The sequence below is a fragment of the Babylonia areolata genome, chromosome 11, assembly GCF_041734735.1.
Source record: "Babylonia areolata isolate BAREFJ2019XMU chromosome 11, ASM4173473v1, whole genome shotgun sequence".
NCBI classification, from domain to species: domain Eukaryota; kingdom Metazoa; phylum Mollusca; class Gastropoda; order Neogastropoda; family Buccinidae; genus Babylonia; species Babylonia areolata.
The window spans coordinates 3938234-3953248 of record NC_134886.1 but is presented as its reverse complement, the minus strand read 5'-3'; the positions used below and the strand labels follow the sequence as shown (position 1 = coordinate 3953248).

Sequence of the window (15015 nt, the reverse complement as noted above, 5' to 3'; positions counted from 1 at the left end):
CCTTTTTTTTTTTTTTTTTTTTTCTTTTTTTTTTTTTGCCTCCTTCTTCTTCCTTATTTTTACCAAAAACAAAAAAAAGTGTCATGCATGTATCCGTGGCATCTTAATTTGCTGAAAATATAATGAACGATCGATGAACTTCTCTGCAAACATTCTGATGCTGATCTGTTAATGAGCCCTTCTGGTATATATGTATCCCTTTGACTGTTCTGTTTCATTCGTTTTCATAGTGGGCAGTCATTTACAGAGTAAAATAAAGCATACCAGTAAGTAGGAGAAGAGAGAGAGAGAGAGAGAGAACACGTACAATAATTGTCATTCAAAGCGAAAAAAGCGTAAAATTAGAGAATGAATGATCAAACACAAACACACACACACACACACACACACACACACACACACACACACACACACACACACAAGATTAATAACCTCTACTTTCTTCTGTATAAAACTTGACGCACTGAAGACAAAATATAGTAAAAATGTTATATGCATTTGTGTTAAGCAGTTCGGCTTGCATCATAGTTTGTTTCACTGTCAGCAGTTACGTATCTTCTTGCCCGAGAATTTCATAGAGAGTAACTATTCTGCAGATGATATTTGGGAAGTTATTTCTAACGAGATTCTTTTAGTAGAACTTCCAAAGGCATTAGTTCATAGCCCTATTTCTACATTCCTTTAGTGTACTTCATAATTGTGTTAATGGTTTTAGTTATTATCATCATTATTGAATTGTTACTGTTAAAGCTAATTTCATGTCGGTTATGCATTTCTTAGTAGTTTTCTACCTTTTCTGTATTATCCTGACTAATTCTCATTCCCTTCTCCCCACCACCCTCTCCACACCCCACATTTTTTCTTTTTTTTTTCTTTTTTTTTTTTTTTTTTTCTTTTTTTGTTGTCGTCTAATATCACTAATAGTGAAAAGACGCAAAACTAAAGAACGAACGCGCGCACACACACACACACACACACACACACACACACACACACACACACCGTGGCACACATACATGCATACACTATGCACTATGTACAGAGATAGAGAGAGAGAGAGATGCGGATGCGAACGTTTTATTCAATACAAGCCGTAGCCTCCTCATGAAGGGGTGATGTAAACAACATTACAGAGGTAATATATTTAGATGGTGTAAAACAACACAGTTATAACCTGAAAATGACAAAAGACAATCAATCATTATCTGTAGTTAAGTCTTACTCACACAGATTAACAATATGAACTGAAGGGGGGAATAAAGCGGAAAATAAACATACGTTCAACTGCAAAGTCTGTTTCTAATCTTTAAGGCTTTACACAAGTAAATTGCTAGCTGTTTGTTAACGTGTTCATTAGTGGATGACGCAAGCACTAACAGTCTGAACAGGGAGGGCTGCCTATGATATTTCAAAGGTATCAGCTGATTTCTGAGATCGCTGAACACAGGACAACAAAGTACAAAGTGGAGTTCGTTCTCCGCTCTCGATGTTGTCATCTAGCAGGTCCTGTTATGCTATTTTTCCATTATTCTGATTGAGCTCTCACTATAAATTGAATGAAGAATGTATTAAGCAAGAACCCGAAGGACGTGTGAAAGAGACAACCACTCATATTTCGACGTCAAGGACGGGTGGGTTATTTGAAGAACGTAATGAAAGGGCCCTTTCTTCGGCTGTCCATCTAATTGTTTTCCTTTCGATTTGAGAGTCTTGGAATGAGAGGGATGAAGAGAAGTTCTTCGGACAGAACTTAATTCTTACCAGCCGTACCTCATTTTCCGTTTCCGCTTGAGGTGTCCATGATTCAGATACCATAATGACAAACGTGTTGCAGACCAAGAACGCTCATGTCGATTTGACCTGAAGGTAGATTGTTTCTCTGTTTTCTCCAAGGTTGAGCTTGTCATGCGGCTGTGGTTGGGCAATTCTTGACAGTATTTCTGTTTGATCCCTCGTCCTATCACGATAGATCCCAAATATTTGAATCTTTGAACACTTTCAAGTTTCTGGTCTTTGATTTTGATTTCTGATGTGAAGTTGCTGTTTGTCATCACTTTTGTTTTTTCCCCGCTGATTTCCATACCAAATTTTGTTGATTTTTCTTCTAAGCGGTTCACTAAGTCTGTTAGCTCTTGCTCGTGACCAGCTAATCCGTCAATATCATCAGCGAAGCGCAAGTTTGTGATTGTTCGCCCTCCAATGCTCACTGTTCCTTCATGTTCTTCTAGTGCTTCTTCCATGATTCTCTCAAGAAATAGATTAAAGAGAGTAGGGGAGAGCAGGCAGCCCTGGCGCACACCGACCGTCGTCCGAAACCAATCACCTATGTTGTTGTTGTGAAACACTGCACTTGTTGCATTCTCATAGAGGCTCTGTACGACTCTGATTAGGTTGGCATTGATGTTGTAGAGATTCATAGTTGCCCACAGTGCAGCGTGCCAAACTCTGTCGAATGCTTTCTTAAAATCGATAAAGACATGATAGAGGTCCTGTTGATGCTGGAGATATTTTTCCATTATGAGTCTGATGTTGAAGATCTGTACTATATAATAAATGAAATGAAATCTGTAAAATAAATGACAAGCAGGCACAGACATGACATATGTAAAGAGACATACTCACGCATATTCTGACGTCAGAGAGAGACGGGGTCGGGGGGGGGGGGCTTATTTTGAACAGAACGTAATGAAAGTGAGACTTCACCTTTTCCGGCTGTCCATCTAATTTTTTTTCCGTTTTCATATTTTAGCAGGAGTGGTCTGACGTCAGAGAGAGAGAGAGAGAGAGATTCTAATCTAGGACAGAACGTAATGAAAATGAGCCTGCGCCTTTTCCGACCCGGCGTAAGCCCACCGGATTTTTCCGTTTTCGTCCTTTGCAAGGAATGGTCTGACGTCATGCATCGGAGATACCCAAAATGACAAGACCGTGCGTTGGCAGACCAATACCCAACTGGCTCATTCGCTTCAGTCGTCCCGACGCGAAGGTTTAGATTTACTTTCCTCGTGAATTTTTCGGTACGCTACAGTGTGACTTTTCCAACCACAACAGTTTGGTAAATTCGAAAACGTTCATTCTGTTACTACTAATGACCTACAGCCGACGTGCCAGTGACTTTTCAAACCACTGACAACAGTTTGGTCAACCCCACCACGCCAATTACGCAGCGGGTTTCAACAAGTTCCGCCACAACGCATACGATCGGAGGTGAGTCCATCTTGAATTTGTCATTCCAAGCTTCCATTTCGTTTCGACTGCCAGATTCACGGCTAGTGAGTTTACAGGATGGCCGTTCAATCCTATATATTCAATCGACAATACCCGATAACATGTGATGGAAAGTTGGAGAAGGAGACCGTTGAATATTTATTCAGAGAAAGATTTGTGAACGCCTCATCACTTACTGGATTATGCCCCAAACTGCCATAAAAATATCCACAGAATCAGTCGGAATTCACAGTTTAAAATGATAAACCATGAGAGTCAATACCCTTGAATTGATGAAACGTAAAAAATTCCAGTCTTGACTTTTCTCAAAATAAAGTCCGCTTTTCACTTCATACGACGTTTAGAAGTAAGCCTACTTGTACTTGGCTCTACATGTTATTAGTTTAACAAAATACTCAATTTTCATATCAACTTTAAAACTAGAAAACTAGACTGAACATAAAAGAGAAATTGAATCGAGCATGTCAACCGGGTGTAACTAAACTTGTATATCTATCTAGATCAAGAGAAAACGGCTAAATGTTGCAGTGTGATTGCGGCGATAACCACGTCTCCTTTACCGCGGACTTAAAAACAGTTTTTAATTGCCCTTAAAGATTTTTTGAATGCCCAAGATACACCAGAATAATATGATTTAAACAACGTTCTCACTGCAAATACCGCAATCGATTTATCGCCCTTTAAAAAAGCATGTTTAATTAATTATTATACTTTTGCACGTCAGTTACCTAGCCACGATAGTGTAATGGGTAAGACAGTTTCTTCTCACCCGAACACGCGGAGTTCGAATCTGCCGTTAGGACTTTTTTTTTTTTCTTTTTCTTTTAACCCGAAGCTTTATAATAACAAATACAGAACACATTTTAATGATTAGATTGTTTTTTAAAGTGTATCACAAGTGAGTCTTGAAGGCCTTGCCTCTCTTGTTTTTCATATTCTTCCAGCTCACCGTACCCCACTAAACTACTGTGTCATTCTCTCAGTCTCCCTCTCTCAGTCTCCCTCTCTCAGTCTCCCTCTGTCTGTCTGTCTGTCTGTCTGTCTTTCTGTCTGTGTGTCTCTCTCCTGTGTGTGAATTAAGGATGATGTTTTCTCCGGGCCGCGGGCATTCAGTTCATTATTTCTATTTCAGCATAATTTCTTGGAAGACAGTGTGATGAAAAATCTAGCAAACTAGCTAACTGCCGGACTGACTGACTAACTCCCCCCCAACCCCTCCCCGCCCCCAACACTCACCTGTCCCCGTCATCATCATCATCATCATCATCATCATCATCACCACCGCCACCACAACCCACCTGTGCATCTTGGGCCTCAGTGAAACGTCATTATACATATTCGTCTTTCTTTCCTATCTTACAAAACCTCTTTGTCTCAACAGCCACGCCGCAGTGAAGGATTGTGTGTGTGTGTGTGTGTGTGTGCGCGCGCGCGCGTGTATGTGTGTGTGTATATGTGTGTGTGCGCGCCGTGTGTATGTGTGTGTGCGTGCGTGTGTCTGTGTGTGTGTGTGTTAGAGAGAGAGAGAGAGAGAGAGCACTTAGTGCGCGTGCGTGTGTGTTAATGCATGCATGGAAAAGAACTGTTCGTCTGCTATGTATAGAAACATGTCACATCAACTGTATCCTTCTTCTTCAAAACCGGACACCGACATAGGGATTTCCAGTTGCTGATCTGTCACCGTGTACTGAAGCAGTCTAATTATAAACTGTATGTATTATATGATTGTAAACGGGCACCCTGACATTACTGGTGCACTTCCGCACAGTGGGGCGTAAGCCTGAAGTGCTGTGGCTTAAGCCTGTGTCACGTCATCCTTATTTGTCTATCCAATGACTAGACCTGTCACTTTTCCTGCTGAGTATGTAGTAGGAAATTCCCGAAACAAGTTAGGACAAGTCTTGTCCAGTCACCTTTACTGCAGAATACGGAATTTAGAATGTTCAAACCGAATGAGTTTTACGAATAATATAATCGGTAATTCCCGAAATAAGTAATGGATGGCAGAGGGTTGATCACGAAGCCGCTTACCTCACCTCGATCAATTATCTCAGTTCTTATAAACCAGGAGGTGGTGATTTCAGCCCTATTTGTGCCTAGGCTTGCCATCGGAACGGACCGTTTCGCAATGCATGTAATGAGACAATCTGCTATTTTTAATGCTGATCACAACCATTGTACAATTGGGAATAGTCCGGCAGCCAAATGATGATTTTGGGCTTGACCTAAAAAAAAAAATTGGTCTCAAAATGGAATGCCAAAAATGAATAATTCTCCGCATGCAATGCTGTTCAGTGAACTGTCGACAGATCCTTCATAGACTTTCACCTTTTGCTTTTTACTGAGGAAAAAATATATATTTTTTTTTTAAAATATTTCTAAATAGGGGGCAGGGGGGGTAGTAAAAAGTTAAAACGATGAAAGTATGCACGAGTACAATTTAATGATAATTAATTTTCATATCGATTTTTTACTTTGTCAGACCAGCCAAGGTATTCGCACACTAAATCCATCATGCTGATCTACCCCATTTTTTGCTTGCAGGTCTCCAAAAATTAACGAGGACGTGGTGTGGTTAAGTGTGTGTGTGTGTGTGTGTGTGTGTGTGTGTGTGTGTGTGTGTGTGTGTGTGCGTGTGTGTGTGCGTGTGTGTGTGTGTGTGTGTGTGCATGCATGCATGCGTGCGTGCGCGTGTGTGTCAGTGTAACAGGCATCAAAATACCTAGCCTACGTGTTTCTGGTGTTTTCAGTTCATCGCTTGCTGTCACGTAGGCTACGGGCCCTGCCACTAACAGCGGCCGGTGGCAGGGTGTGTGTGTGATCCTCAGTGTGGACTGACCTGCGGACCAAAACTGGCTTATATCAACTAAGCATATTTTGATTACATCAGTATCATCACCTGCCCTTCACTGTGTTCGGCGCTCCATACGACGAAGAGGACATCGGTATCGTCAGCGACTCAGAGACGTGTGGTGATTCCAAGAGAGAGAGAAAAGCCTTATAGGTCGGTCAAATATTGTTGATACGTGTAATCCACAGACACGCGCGCACGCGCACACACACACACACACACACACACACACACACACACTTTCCTCACCCCACCCTTCGACTGTCATCACTGAATGTAATCGGAGTTGTCAAAACTTATGGGGTTCTTTTTTTCGGTTCTTTGTTTGTTTGTTTGTTGCTGTGTATTTAATGGAATAAGATATATTATTATATATATATAAAAAAAAAAGGAGTAACTTTGTTTGTATCACATTTCAGACCCCACAAAAAGCATGAAAATTTTGGAATAGAATGGTTTTGAAATAGTTTTAGATTAGTTTTTTTTTTCAATATCTTTAATTCATTTATGAATTTTCAGTTCAAACATTTATGGGTATCTATTGTGCACCAACTTCCAATCATTATCATCCAAAAAAAAATAAAAAGGTAACATTGTGTGCATTTCATTAATAGTATATTTATCATGTTTGATCATGGTAATATTACATATAACTCAATGTTACATGCGTTGTTATTCATTGGTGAAAACTATGTATGAATGGAGTATGTAACTGTTTGCTTTCGTGTTGTTGGTTCAGTTGTTTTTTTGACTCACTTGTGTAAACAAAGTGAGTCTATGTTTTAACCCGGTGTTCGGTTGTCTGTGTGTGTGTGTGTGTGTGTGTGTGTGTGTGTGTGTGTGTGTGTGTGTGTGTGTGTGTGTGTGTGTGTGTTTGTCCGTGTGTCTGTGTGTCCGTGGTAAACTTTAACATTGACATTTTCTCTGCAAATACTTTGTCAGTTGACACCAAATTGGGCATAAAAATAGGAAAAATTGAGTTCTTTCCAGTCATCTTGTTTAAAACAATATTGCACCTCTGGGATGGGCACAAAAAAAATTAAAAAAAGAAGCCTAATTATATGCAAACTGCATTTACTGTTATATTTATATTTTTTGTATTCTATAAACTTGGCACTTTGACCTCTTATTCTGACACAACAACAAGAGGAGACATTATTATCATTTTTTGTTCAAACAGGAACTTCTTTTGCAAAGCATGGAATTTTTATTTATTTTGCAAACGTTTTGGTGCAGAGTGTAAAAAAGGGAAATTACTCTGTAATTAATGCTAGGGGACTTAATTTATCACAAGTGAGTCTTGAAGGCCTTGCCTCTCTTGTTGTTGTTGTTTGTGTGTGTTTTCGTTGTTTTGGGGTGTGGTTTTTTTTTGTTGTTGTTATTTTGTTTGTTTTTTGTTGTTGTTTTTTGAGGAGGGGGCGTGTTTTTTGTTGTTTGTTGGTTGGTTGGTTGGTTGGTTTTTTCAAACATAACTGAAAAAAAAAGCATACCTGGCTTTTGCCTTCCAGGTACTTCAACTATTTTGATGTATTCACGTCTTGTACATCTTGTAGGCGATGGACTGCAAAGAGAAAGAAGAGAGGAGGAAGAGGAACAGAGAAGCTGCAAGAAAATGCCGTGAAAAGAAGGTGCAGGAGGCAGAGACTCTCAAACAGGTGAGTCACAAGTGTGCTGAGTGCTTGATGCGTACAGGCGAGTTTGATGACCTATTGGCATTTCACCCTCACCCTCAAAGGTCAAGTTGTTCGTGGCTGTGGTCTGTTCCCGTGAGGTGGTGGTGTGGTCCTGTGTTTGACAGAACCGCACCATTGTTTGTACTGTTCTGGTTGCTAAGTGTCACAGAACTGGTTGCTAAGCGTCAGGATTGTTTAACTCTCTCCATACGAACGGCGAAAGAGAAGACGTTAACAGCGTTTCACCCCAATTACCACCATCAAAATAATGCAAGTGGAAGGCTCTCATACTGAAGAGGTGAATGCTGACAAAGAATACCACAGTTTTGACGATGGAAGCTAAAGGTTGGGTCATTCAGACACCCACTGGACATCCGAGGGGTCTGTGTAGAGGAGAAGAGAGGACTGGCCGTACTGAGTGAGTTAATTGTTGGGGACGGGGGGAGGGGGGGAGGGGAGGGAGGTTTGGGGGGTGGGGGGGCGGAACACCTGTAAATGAAATAAGCCTTCCCTAATACATGTATACATGTACTTTTTTTCACCAGTTTCCAATTATGGTTCATTATAAAGGAGACAATCAAATCAGTTGATTAGCTACACTAAAATGGGTTGGAGTTCAGTCAGTTGTGTGTGTGTGTGTGTGTGTGTGTGTGTGTGTGTGTGTGTGTGTGTGTGTGTTTGTGTGTGTGTGTGTGTGTTGACAAGTTATTCTGGGGCAGGTCCCCAGAATGATGCAGTATCTGGTTTGACTATAACTCTTCTTCTTCTTCTTCTTCTTCTTCTGCGTTCGTGGGCTGCAACTCCCACGTTCACTCCTGTGTTTGAGTGGGCCTTTACACATATTGATATAACCGTTTTAAAACCGCCATGTAGGCAGCCATACTCCGTTTTGGGAGGTGTACAAGTTCTTGTTTCCATAAAATATTAATCATCGATAGCTGATATGAATTTCAGAATCTTTAACGTGCGTACTTGAGATTCTACATGTGGAAGGAATGACAGGCAACAGCGGGTCTGTACATAATTAGGATGACCCGGGAGAGCGGGGATCGAACTCAGGAAACCAGCGCTCTGACCAACTGGCCACAGCACCCGTCTGACTGAAACAAACTTGGAAAAACTGGGGTGGATTCAGCAAGGGTCATGAGGTGGTTGTTTATTGTTGCATGACTGATTCTATCATTTGCCCGTGTACGGCTGTTGACAACTTATTGTTGCATGACTGATTCTATTATTTGCCCGTGTACGGCTGTTGACAACTTATTGTTGCATGACTGATTCTATTATTTGCCCGTGTACGGCTGTTGACAACTTATTGTTGCATGACTGATTCTATTATTTGCCCGTGTACGGCTGTTGACAACATTTTCTGTCTGCTCTGCCCAGGACAAGGAGGAGCTTGAAAGGGATAACTGCGAGCTGGTGAAGCAGCGGAATCAGCTGAGGGAAAGATGCTTCGCTCTGGAGGAGGAGCTGAGGCGACACAAGGAGGAGGGCTGCCTCATCTCGGAGTGCAGTCCGTCCCACGGTGACCTCAGCAACATCCTTGACCCCAGCTGCCCACCTTCACCCTCCCTGATTGGGCCTCAAAGTCCTGGTCTATCGCTTGTTCGTCTCCCTTTGTCCGGGAGATCTCAGCGGCTTACGAAGTTGACGCTGTACCCGTGAAGCGTAAGAAAGCAACAACTGCTGCATGCGGTCAGTTCGGCGAGGTGACACATCCTATGGTCAACAGCCCGCCATCGGCAGACATCGAGCAGAACTCGTGGACAGCGATCAGAGAGATGAAAACTGAACCTGCTGCCCCCCCTGCACCCGTACAGGAGGCAGTTCTGTCTGTCCAGGGACGATCTTTGCAAGCGTATCCCCTTCGCGTCAGGGTTCCGGACGGAAGCCTAAAGGACCTGCATCTTTCCCGTGAAGATTACTTTCAGGTTCTGCAGAACCTGAAAGCTTCCGAAGAGAGTTCCGCACAACAGCATGGTCAGAGAAGCAGTTGTACAGCGGCTCGTTCTGCTTCATCTCCTCCACCGCCCCAGCTTGATTCAACTCCACAGGCGAGACATATCCCACCCGGCTTTATCTCTGTCGATCAGTCTGTACAGAGCTGTACGCAGAGTGATGTTTGTAACTCTGATGGTTTGGATTCCTGCACGGACATCACAGAAGAAGAAAGCACTGATTTCCTTCTCATCAGTCCCGATGACATGTTCATAAAGGATGAAGAGATGGTCGAAGACTATGGCCAGAAGAACTTTGCATTCTCAGAGGATACCTTCGCAGCAGTTCAGCACCCAGGCATCGTGTGTAGCGAAGGCGGTAATGTCCAGGTGTTTTCCAGTCAGCACAGGTCAGCTGACCATCCTCTCAGGCCTGCTTCAGGTGCTGACCCCGTTCCGTCCAGTCAGCACCTCCACTTTCTTCAGACCGGCAATGTCAGCAAGGACCGTCCGTCAAACAACCCACTGACCATCACAGCCACTGACCCCAAAACAGCACAGACAGAACAAAGTTCAGCGCGCTGCATTCTTGCTGCAGGAGAACTCTCTCGGTCTGTCACAAGCCAGGAGGCAGCGTTTCCCAAGGTGGAACCAGGGGCACCTTTCACCGTCACCACCACTGGCTCTGTCTCTCTGCCCCTCGGCAAGCCCACCCCCATCAGCAGCCACGAGTTGCCGTTCCTCAGAACAGATGAGCTGCAGGTCCTCAAGATACCAAGCTTCTCAGACTTTCGCAGAGTCCCAGAATTGCAAGAACCTTCTCTTGATTCTATCTCAGCCATGAAGACGGTCAGACTCAGACCAAAAGCCAATCAGCTGCTGGCATCGAGATCCAGAGTTCCTGCAGCTTTTCAGACGCCCCGTACTAGTGATGATCTGTCGCAGTCAGCAGTTCAACAGGTTCCTCAACTGCCCGCTGTTCCTGTTTCACACTCCAACCCACAAGGCACACAGGGTTTCTCAGTGGAAAGCATGGATTCTGTACAGGTCTGGGAACCTGTGCAAAGTGGCCCGATGACTGAGAGCACACGTGCCATCTTGGAGTATCTGGCAGCTAGCAGTTTGGAAGTAATGCAGCAGTCTGAATCTTGCTGACGTGTTTGCAGGTTTAGGACCCTCAGTCCAGAACGAACGATTGACAATGGATGATCAGAAAATACGTAAAATGACAACGTAAAAGGTTCTGAGACTGCTTCCGAATGTCTCACCAGTACCATGTACAGTGTTACGACATCTGAAACTTCATGAAGACTGAAGACTGTTAAAACAAGTTAAGTTCAGTTCAGTTACTCAAGGAGGCGTCACTGCGTTCGGACACATCATTATACGCTACACCACATCTGCTAAGCAGATGTCGACCAGAGCGTACCCCAACGCGCTTAACGCGCGTAACCCAACGCATTTTGTTCAAACATTGGCAGTTTATACCATCGAGATTTGATGTTTCATTTGAGTGGTCACTTCTTGTCATGGTTGTTCAGGGTAGAGCAAGTCTCAACTGTGAACACGGATTCTTAACCACTCCTGTATTCATTATGCCATTTCACTGGTAGGTGTGATGAATGAGTCTCAGGTTTCAGGTCCAAAGCATGACAGTGGCTGCATTGTGGGGTAAGGGAAGAGATGATGATTATTTCCATTTCCCAGTTCACAGTGTGTTCAGATCTCTCAGTTTCCGTAACCCCTTTCATGTGCAGACACATGCCGAAGATCAAACAATTTTGCCAATACAGATCCTCTGTCAGCATTTGGTGTGTTATAAAAAATAAAATAATAAAAAATATTTTTTTTAAAATTTAAATTAAAAAACGCGCCCAGCAGAGAATGTCTTCAGTTGAAAATGACATGGTAAAAAATTAATGGTCATAAACATGTAAACCGCTTTATGAAACCCCTTAACCACTTCATTGCACAAACACGAACTCTCAACACACACACACACACACACTCTCTCTCTCTCTCTCTCTCTCTCTCTCTCTCTCTCTCTCTCTGTGAGGAAGACAGGTGTGTGAGTTGATCAAGTGGCGCACAGTCTTTGACTGGCCCACCACTGATCAACCAACAGTCGGCGGAAGTCCCCTGTTACACGCTTCAAACCTGATCGATCTTCATCCCTACACTGGTACACACATAAACTGCATGCATGAAAACAAGAACCTCTACAGAAAGTTCAAAACTCGGCTTCTCGTCTGATCCTGAAAGCTTTTCGCAAGCAGCCATGTACACCAATCATTAACTCACTCAGTACGGCCAGTCCTCTCTTCTCTTCTACACAGACCCCTCGGATGTCCAGTGGGTGTCTGAATGACCCAACCTTTAGCTTCCCTCGTCAGAATTGTGGTATTCTTTGCCAACATTCACCTCTTCAGTATAAGAGCCTTCCGCTTGCAATATTTTGATGATGATAATTGGGGTGAAACGATGTTAACGTCGTCCTCTTTCGCCGTTCGTATGGAGAGAGTTTTAAGACCTATTGCTACAGGCCATTCGTTAGCTATACGTTACACTGGCTTCCCGTATCTGAGGGAATAAAATTCTAAATGGCTTGAATTTGTTTCAAATCATTGACTGGTTCTGTACCCATCGTACATTTCTGACCCAAAAAAGATTCACAGACCACCTCGTCCTGGTTTGCGTTCTTCATGACATATGTATGTTTGAAACCTCGCGTTACAGAAGTAAGTCCTATGGTTTTTGAACATTTGCATACTGTTTAAGCATTTATCACGTGGATTGATCAGTCATCAACATCTGCGGTAAAGAACTTATGTGACTGCAAACAATGGCACGTGTTTGCTGAATGCTGTCTTTTTATGTGTTGTTGTTTTTTAAACAAAATAAGCTGTATATGAATGAACATTCCTTCTGTGGAATTGGTTTTGTTCACATGGGTGATTCATGATTTATGTCTTTGATTTGTGTTAAAATGAAACTGATATCCTGTCACCAAGTGTTTTGAATAGGTTTTTGCACCAACACATTTCCGTTGCATGGACTTTCTTTGTTGTGGATATAATTGATTTGTTGTTGTTCGGCAGATGTGTTGTTAACTGTGACATGTACAGGTCACTTTGCCAAATTGTTGTGGTCACTGACAGCTTTTAAGTTGGTTGTTGAGTCTCTCCGACAAACTGACAGCAGGTCCTCTGAAAACATCTAATTATTTTCCTCATTTATCTTGTGCCATTCACTCCAACTACAACAAAAACCAGTCATCTGTTCTGGTTTCTACACGGAGAATGATAATGATGGTCATAACGTTATGACCGGAGACAGAGAAGAGGAGGAAATATAACACCCCCCAAAATTCTGTTCTGTGTTCAGTTGTGATAGTGTTAATAACATACAAAATATCTGTTCATCAAATATGAACTATGATTGTGCTTGTCATGTCTGATGTATTGCAGATAATTTGTTAAAAGGATTTTGTTGATATTGAATGAACGTGTTTGGTGAAGGCTCGGTCATTGGATTTGTGATATCAGTTTACTTCTTTGATCCACTGTAAGTAACATCTGATAAGGTTTTTGACAGTGGTAGTATTTAGCAATAAAAAAAAATTGCACATACACACACGCACGCACGCACGCACGCAAGAAACATGTGGGCATTCATGGCAATGAAACTGCTGGTAAAGCAGCTAAAAGAGGAGCACAAGATTCAGAAAAATCCACAAAAATACATGTCCGTCTTTCTGTAAAAGAGGCATACACTTTGTAAGAAAAATCAGCATGGGGTCGATTTCATAACCGATGGAAGGAAAAGTTTTTAAAACACAAAAGGACACTATTCCCCGAAAATATCATTAAAGAAAAGATACCGAATCCATCAGCTTGCTACACAAAGTTAATAACCTCTACTTTCTTCCGTATAAAACTTGATGCGCTGAAGACAAAGTATAGTAAAAATGTTACACGCATTTGTGGTAAGCAGTTCAGCTTGCATCATTGTTTGTTTCACTGTCAGCAGTTACGTACTTTCTTGCCCAAGTATTTCAACGATAATAACTATTCTGCAGATGATTCTTGGAAAGTTATTTCTGACGAGGTTCTTATGGTCGAACTTTCAAAACCCTATTTCTACATTCCTTTAATGTACTTCAGAATTGTGTTTATGTCGTCTGATTATTATTGTTATTATTATTGAATTGTTACTGTTAAATTTAATTGCATGTTAGTTATGCATTTTTGGGGGGGTAGTTTTTCTACCTTTTCTGTTTTCCTCTTCCCTCTCCCCAGTACACCCCCACCCCCCCGTCCTCCCACCCATCACCCCCCCACCCCCCACTTTTTTTTAATTTTGTTTTGTTGTGTTTTTGTTGTTGTTGTTGTTGTTTTTATTGTGTTTGTTTTTGTGTTTTTTGATCGTCTAATATCACTAATAGTGAAAAGACGCTAAACTAAAGAACGAACACAAAACGGCAGCATAAAAAAAAATTACATGTAAGAAAATGAGTGGATGTGAAAGTGCTGAAAGTTCGTTTCCATTGTAAAAAAAAAAAAAAATGTATTTACCAAACAGATGGTAGCTCTTTCCACTGAGAACATTTTCGGTTCCTTTTTTTTTTTTTTTTTTTTTTTTTTTTTGGAGTGGGGGGGGGGGGGTTGTTGTTGTTGGTGGTGGTGGTGGTTTTTTTTTTGGTTTTTTTTTCAGTTTTATTTTTGTGAGTGACCAAGAAGTTAGGGTTCACATCTCTTGGCACACAAAAATAAATGTATTCAATAAGTTTTTGTTTTGTTTATGGTTGTTTTTTGTTGTTGTTGTTATTGTTAAAAAGAAAACTTGTGAGGGGCTATAGACTGGCAGTTATTGGCATACAGAATGTGTGCAGTATGTCTTGCTTTGTTTTGTTTTTAGATGATTTATTTTAGTGAGTGGTCAGGTTGAAAGCTCTTGGCACGTAAAACTTGTTTTACTATCTTCTTCTTCTTCTTCTTCTGCGTTCGTGGGCTGCAACTCTGCAACGTTCACTCGTATATACGCGAGTGGGCTTTTACGTGTATGACCGTTTTAAACCCGCCATGTTGGCAGCCATACTCCGCTTTCGGGGGTGTGCATGCTGGGTATGTTCTTGTTTCCATAACCCACCGAACGCTCACGTGGATCACAGGATCTTTAACGTGCGTATTTGATCTTCTGCTTGCGTATACACACGAAGGGGGTTCAGGCACTAGCAGGTCTGCACATATGTTGACCTGGGAGATCGTAAAAATCTCCACCCTTCACCCACCAGGCGCCGTCACCGTGATTCGAATCCGGGACC

At 42.1% G+C, this 15015-nt stretch overlaps 1 protein-coding gene across 2 annotated transcripts; it reads left to right on the top strand.

Moving 5' to 3' along the window:
• Positions 1-2948: 2948 nt before the first annotated feature.
• LOC143287470 (uncharacterized) lies at positions 2949-9420 on the top strand. 2 transcript variants are annotated; one of them, XM_076595479.1, is made up of 4 exons: positions 2949-3207; positions 6119-6232; positions 7633-7734; positions 9139-9420. In XM_076595479.1, exons 3-4 carry the CDS (start codon positions 7636-7638, stop codon positions 9418-9420), a joined length of 381 nt encoding a protein of 126 aa, XP_076451594.1. In that variant the 5' UTR covers positions 2949-3207; positions 6119-6232; positions 7633-7635. The 2 variants fall into 2 exon arrangements, with proteins under 2 accessions (XP_076451594.1, XP_076451593.1); XM_076595478.1 differs by having other exon boundaries at positions 5979-6232.
• Positions 9421-15015: the final 5595 nt, after the last annotated feature.